Genomic DNA, 7106 nt, shown 5'->3' with positions numbered 1-7106 from the left:
AAATGATGGAGAGAAGGAAGAAGATCGCGCTAGAGCTGTCGGACCTGGTCATCTACTGCCGCCCGGTTCCCTTCGATGAAGACAGTGAGACACTCTTCACACTCAAACTCATCGATGTTTTGTGGAAATGTGATGCTCCAGCTCCAGCTCATGTCATATCATGTCCAAACCAGGGCTATTAAACAATAATAATAGATTGCTTTGATTATCTGAAGCGCGTAACATCAGTTAAATCACCATATGACATTTAGTACATATTTGACATATTTAGTAGTAGTGTTATTCAAAGCGTTTTAGATGGTTTATGCTTATATGTACAATGCGTTGAGTGTGGGAGAGGCGGAATGGTTTGAAAAGTTTTCCGTTACTTTACTACATTAAACTACTGTATCTATAATGTATAATAATGCAATGGGGGAATATTTGTGGATCCTGATGATGATAATAGTAAAACGATGATAATATTGTTTTAATGATAATAAAGTAATAATAATTAAAAAATGATCGCTTCTTTATTTTGGCTTAAAATATCGCAATAGTATCGTCAGTGTTATTATCATGATTTGCATCGAATAGTGACACGAGTGTATCGTTACACCCCTAAAACATTGCAAAAACGAAGCCGGCCGATCCTCAAAAACGTCCCGCCGTTACCCGACCGTCGGCTTTAGGAACAGGGTTGGAAACACTTCTTAAATATACAATCCCACGCAACTCCTCAACGTAAACCTTCCGTCTCCTACAGAAATTGGGACGGAGCGGGCCTGTTTCCGGGACATGTCCTCGTTTCCCGAGACCAAAGCGGAGAAGTACGTGAACCGCATCAAGGGGAAGAAGTTCCTGCAGTATAATCGTCTCCAGCTGTCCCGCATCTACCCGCGCGGCCAGCGCCTGGACTCCTCCAACTACGACCCGCTGCCCATGTGGCTGTGTGGCAGTCAGCTGGTGGCCCTCAACTTCCAGACCGCAGGTGCGTGCAGGGCCCCCGCGCTCAGCCCGTCTCGCGGGGCGTCCCGTCGGCTAACCGTGTGACCGTCTCTCTGCAGATAAGCCGATGCAGATGAACCAGGCTCTCTTCATGCTGAACGGCAGGAGCGGGTACGTGCTGCAGCCGCCCATCATGAGGGATGACACCTTTGATCCCTTTGACCGGCACTCTCTGAGAGCGGTGGAGCCGATCACGCTGAGCATCGAGGTACTAGTGCACCCCAACACTAGGACAGACTGAGGGCGTATTCACACCTGTCTTGTTTGGTTCGATTGAAGCGAACTCAAGTTGGTTCCGGATCTTTTGGGCAGGTGTGAATGCAGCAATCGCACTCGGTTAACCGGACCGAGACCCAGCTGAAGAGGTGGTCTTGGTCCGGATCCAAACGAACTATTTTCTTTTAATTTTATTTCCATTACTTTTACACAGTGTCACCATAGAGTGTCACCATGTTTAAAGCAACCAGAAGCCAAGCACATCCTCAAAGCAAAAATGTTTGGTCTTTGAACCAAGTGGACACAGGTTATCTGCCAATGCCGATAAGTTGAAAGCAGAGTTGTCAAAAGTACCAACATAGGGACCAAGTCTGTACTGATATTTAAAAAATGTGAAGATGCCAGCATTTCCCTCTAGCATTTTGAGCACTGTTGAGCGGATTATTAAACACCTCTGATTGGCCATTGTGTTGAGGCGCTCAGCATACAGGTCCTTCTCAAAAAATTAGCATATTGTGATAAAGTTCATTAATTTCCATAATGTAATGATAAAAATTAAACTTTCATATATTTTAGATTCATTGCACACCAACTGAAATATTTCAGGTCTTTTATTGTTTTAATACTGACCGTGATGATTTTGGCATACAGCTCATGAAAACCCAAAATTCCTGTCTCAAAAAATTTGCATATCATGAAAAGGGTCTCTAAACAAGCTATTAACCTAATCATCTGAATCAACTAATTAACTCTAAACACCTGCAAAAGATTCCTGAGGCTTTTAAAAACTCCCAGCCTGTTTCATTACTCAAAACCGCAATCATGGGTAAGACTGCCGACCTGACTGCTGTCCAGAAGGCCATCATTGGCACCCTCAAGCAAGAGGGTGAGACAGAAAGAAATTTCTGAACAAATAGGCTGTTTCCAGAGTGCTGTATCAAGGCACCTCAGTGGGAAGTCTGTGGGAAGGAAAAAGTGTGGCAAAAAACGCTGCACAACGAGAAGAGGTGACCGGACCCTGAGGAAGATTGTGGAGAAGGACCGATTCCAGACCTTGGGGGACCTGCGGAAGCAGTGGACTGAGTCTGGAGTAGAAACATCCAGAGCCACCGTGCACAGGCGTGAGCAGGAAATGGGCTACAGGTGCCGCATTCCCCAGGTCAAGCCACTTTTGAACCAGAAACAGCGGCAGAAGCGCCTGACCTGGGCTACAGAGAAGCAGCACTGGACTGTTGCTCAGTTTTGCATGTCATTCGGAAATCAAGGTGCCAGAGTCTGTAGGAAGACTGGGGAGAAGGAAATGCCAAAATGCCTGAAGTCCAGTGTCAAGTAGGGATCGACCGATATGGATTTTTTAGTGCCGATACCGATACCGATTTTTTTCCCATCAGCCTTAGCCGATGACCGATACGGGCTGCCGATTTTCTTGAGCCGATATTTGGAGCCGATACATTTTGCTCCCTCAATTTACATCATAAAAATTACAAGATGTTAACAAATGTTACAGGTCACAATTTAATAAAAGTAACATTTATTTAACGTAAAAAAATCAATATTTAACAAATAGTAAAAACATGTGAGGTAGAACAAGAACAAGTAGATAAACAATATTTAACAAATATTAAAAACATGAGGTAGAACAAAAAAAAGTTCACTGCTGAAAATAAATATTTAAGCATAAATAAAATAATTACACTATTGCACACAGTAGCAACCAGCATAATAAAGTGCACACTGTACTTCATTTTAAAAGTAACAAACTATTTACTGCCATGGTTTAAATTTTTCTACATAAAATAAAATGAGCATGTCTAGTCTCTAATATCACTGCGATGGCGAGGGAGACACACACCACACGAGTCCAAACCTCAGCCAGGTGGTCGCTGAATAAATCTCCCACAAAAAGCACGGAACAACGTTGGTATTACTTAATCCTATGACCAGTGTTCGTAACAGCTACCGTACGCATACTAGGGCTGTCAAAATTGCTCAAATGGCGTTTGTATATTCCCTCTAAAAAACATATTTGAACATATCGTCGTGCATTTGGTCAATGACGCGCATTACGTCAATAACAGGACAAATTAATACAAAGAGACATAACTACTAGTATTAAGTAGCTTATTTGAGTTTAAACATATTTGACAACATATTACTACAAAAAAAACCGAGTAAATCAACTAATGGCCAAGACCGCAGAGCTCACTCTGGCTCGCCCGGACTCGCAGGCGCACTCTCTCTCTCTCTCGCACTCACCCTCACGCTCTCCGCGCATACCGGTTTAAATGAACAACAACAAACAAATGTTGAGTGCTGATCAAGAGTTTTGTGCAAGCAATTTAAGGTATATAGCAGGCTTCATTCAGTGATTGAAACAAATACATTAATTGAAGTTTCACAGTACATAGAACCGACACTGAGCGCTCCGAGCGAGCTGTGGTAACGTTAGTCTGCTACCGCGGGCGTGTTTTTCCACATTCGAATATTAATTTTCACCTTCAAAATTCAGTTTTTTTAAACTATTCGAATATATATTCGTATTTAGAATATTCATTGACAGCCCTAATGCATACTGAACGGATAGCCTACAGCTATTTGCAGCTCCCTAAATACAATGGCAAGCAAGCAGTTTTATAGACGAGTCATTCGCGTTTTCCATTTGGACCCACAAACTTGCTTAGCTATATAGTTGCAACCACATAACAGTTATAGAGCAACGTGTTTCCATTTTCAAAGTGTTTGACAATATTTCAGCAGTCAAACAGTTAAAAGATGCTTTGAAAGTTTAAAAGTTACCGTTATCTTGAAGCGCAGGTTGCACTCTGCTAGTGGGGGAGGGACAGTGCAGGGTCTGCACGTGAACTGCAGCGTCTCCAGCAGCACAGAGCTGCCTGTGGACGCCTGTCTATAAATAATGCCGGGAAAAAACTATTGGCGAACGCAGCAGCCGCGTATCGGCCGATTCCGATACACGTAAAAACCGCAAATATCGGCCCGATATATCGGCTGGCCGATATATCGGTCGATCACTAGTGTCAAGTACCCACAGTCAGTGATGGTCTGGGGTGCCATGTCAGCTGCTGGTGTTGGTGCACTGTGTTTTATCAAGGGCAGGGTCAATGCAGCTAGCTATCAGGAGATTTTGGAGCACTTCATGCTTCCATCTGCTGAAAAGCTTTATGGAGATGAAGATTTCATTTTTCAGCACGACCTGGCACCTGCTCACAGTGCCAAAACCACTGGTAAATGGTTTACTGACCATGGTATTACTGTGCTCAATTGGCCTGCCAGCTCTCCTGACCTGAACGCCATAGAGAATCTGTGGGATATTGTGAAGAGAAAGTTGAGAGACGCAAGACCCAACACTCTGGATGAGCTTAAGGCCGCTATCGAAGCATCCTGGGCCTCCATAACACCTCAGCAGTGCCACAGGCTGATGGCCTCCATGCCACGCCGCATTGAAGCAGTCATTTCTGCAAAAGGATTCCCGACCAAGTATTGACTATTGAGTGCATAACTGAACATAATTATTTGAAGTTTGAATTTTTTTTTGTATTAAAAACACTTCTTTTATTGGTCAGATGAAATATGCTAATTTTTTGAGACATGAATTTTGGGTTTTCATGAGCTGTATGCCAAAATCATCAGTATTAAAACAATAAAAGACCTGAAATATTTCAGTTGGTGTGCAATGAATCTAAAATATATGAAAGTTTAATTTTTATCATTACACTATGGAAAATAATGAACTTTATCACAATATGCTAATTTTTTTAGAAGGACCTGTATATGTCTCTGATTGGCCATTGTGTTCACGCGCTCAACATGTATGTCTCTGATTGGCCATTGTGTTCACCCGCACAACATGTATGTCTCTGATTGGCCATTGTGTTCACGCGCTCAACATGTATGTCTCTGATTGGCCATTGTGTTCACCCGCACAACATGTATGTCTCTGATTGGCCATTGTGTTCACCCGCACAACATGTATGTCTCTGATTGGCCATTGTGTTCACCCGCACAACATGTATGTCTCTGATTGGCCATTGTGTTCACGCGCTCAACATATATGTCTCTGATTGGCCATTGTGTTCACCCGCACAACATGTATGTCTCTGATTGGCCATTGTGTTCACCCGCACAACATATATGTCTCTGATTGGCCATTGTGTTCACCCGCACAACATGTATGTCTCTGATTGGCCATTGTGTTCACCCGCACAACATGTATGTCTCTGATTGGCCATTGTGTTCACCCGCACAACATGTATGTCTCTGATTGGCCATTGTGTTCACGCGCTCAACATATATGTCTCTGATTGGCCATTGTGTTCACCCGCACAACATATATGTCTCTGATTGGCCATTGTGTTCACCCGCACAACATGTATGTCTCTGATTGGCCATTGTGTTCACCCGCACAACATGTATGTCTCTGATTGGCCATTGTGTTCACGCACCAATCAGAGGTGTTTAAAAACCTGTTCAACAGTGCTCAAAATCCTAGAGGGAAATGCTGGTATCATCACATAAATTGATACTTTTTGACAACTCTAGTTGAAAGTGATGAAATATCAGTTGCCAATGAAGGAAACTGAGCTTTTGTGTGTTTTAAGGTGTTGGGAGCACGCCACCTGCCCAAACACGGTCGAGGCATCGTGTGCCCTCTCATCGAGATTGAAGTTTGTGGAGCAGAATACGACAACGCCAAGCAGAGGACTGACTCTGAAGGTGAGGTGGACATGATCAAACTTTGTAGTGGTATGTGGGGTCACCTGGGATTACCGTAAAGTCGCTTTAAGCATCTAGAGTTCATCTGTACAAAAATATTGTCCTGTCTTACTCTCAGCGGACAACGGTCTGAACCCCACCTGGCCCAGGAAACCCTTCCGGTTCAACGTCTGCAACCCTTCTTTTGCATTCCTGCGCTTCGTGGTCTATGAAATCGACATGTTCAATGACCAGAACTTTCTTGCCCAGGCAACGTTCCCCATCAACTGCCTCAAAACAGGTATGGCTCCCAAATCATCCCAACCCAAATGGTCTAAATAAGTCAGGGGTGTCCAGTCCAGCTCCCGGAGGTCCACTGTCCTGCAGAGTTTAGCACCGATCCCGATCTCGCCTGAATCAGCTGATCCAGGGCTTTAGGGTCATCACTAGAGCTCTAGGCAGGTGTGTTGGGGTTGAAGCTCGAAGGGTTAGTTCACCCAAAAATTTGCCCATGATTTACTCACCCTCAAGTCATCCTAGGTGTATATGACATTCTTCTTTCAGACGAACACAGAGTTATGTTTAAAAAATGTAATAAAGGCCTTCTGAAGCGATGCGTTTGTGTAAGACAGACTTAAATTTCCATATTTAAAACAGAGAACGCTCTGTCACCTTTACGTTTAAAATTTGTTCTTACAGTCTCAAGGAGATTTAAATTTTTCGATCTCAATGATCTAGACGGAATGTATACGGACAACAACTCAGAAAGGTATGGTGGTGCCACATTTTGTAGTGATTTTGTAGTGAACCAAGGCTTTTAACCTTTTCAGAGATTGCAACTGCCAGGGGGGAATCTTTTAGTCGCTCGGACACTGAGTGGGAATTTGGGCCGAAAACTATAACCTCAGTTTTCTCTTCATTTAGTTTAAAAAAATTAGCTGCCAACCAATCTTTCACCTCCTAAATACAGGCTAATAGGTTACCGAAAGTATTACTATTTCACTGTTTTACCGAAAAATAAATCTGTAGGTCATCCGCGTAGCAGTGAAAAGACATATTGTGTTTCCGAAAAATAGAACCAAGAGGTAGCATATATATAAAGAGAATAATATAGGAGCTAAAATGGAACCCTGGGGAACACCACACAAAAACAGGGCCTTCCAGGACATGCAATCTTTTACACACACAGAAAC

The 7106-nt window shown here is 43.2% G+C and overlaps 1 protein-coding gene across 1 annotated transcript in view; it reads left to right on the top strand.

Annotated features, from left to right (window-relative positions):
* Positions 1 to 7106, top strand: part of plcg1 (phospholipase C, gamma 1) — a 55141-nt gene that overhangs the window by 40157 nt on the left and 7878 nt on the right. Inside the window, 5 exon segments of the mRNA XM_056243118.1 lie at positions 1 to 84; positions 746 to 970; positions 1047 to 1195; positions 5820 to 5934; positions 6053 to 6214. The exon segment at positions 1 to 84 is cut by the window's left edge and continues 13 nt beyond it. Of these exon segments, the coding sequence (XP_056099093.1) occupies positions 1 to 84; positions 746 to 970; positions 1047 to 1195; positions 5820 to 5934; positions 6053 to 6214 (735 nt within the window).

This window comes from Rhinichthys klamathensis, unplaced genomic scaffold (genome assembly GCF_029890125.1).
Source record: "Rhinichthys klamathensis goyatoka isolate OS25496 unplaced genomic scaffold, OSU_Roscu_1.1 h1tg000025l_1, whole genome shotgun sequence".
Classification (NCBI taxonomy): Eukaryota; Metazoa; Chordata; class Actinopteri; order Cypriniformes; family Leuciscidae; genus Rhinichthys; species Rhinichthys klamathensis.
Note: the sequence above shows the minus strand (reverse complement) of the source record. Positions and strands in the feature narration are given on the sequence as shown.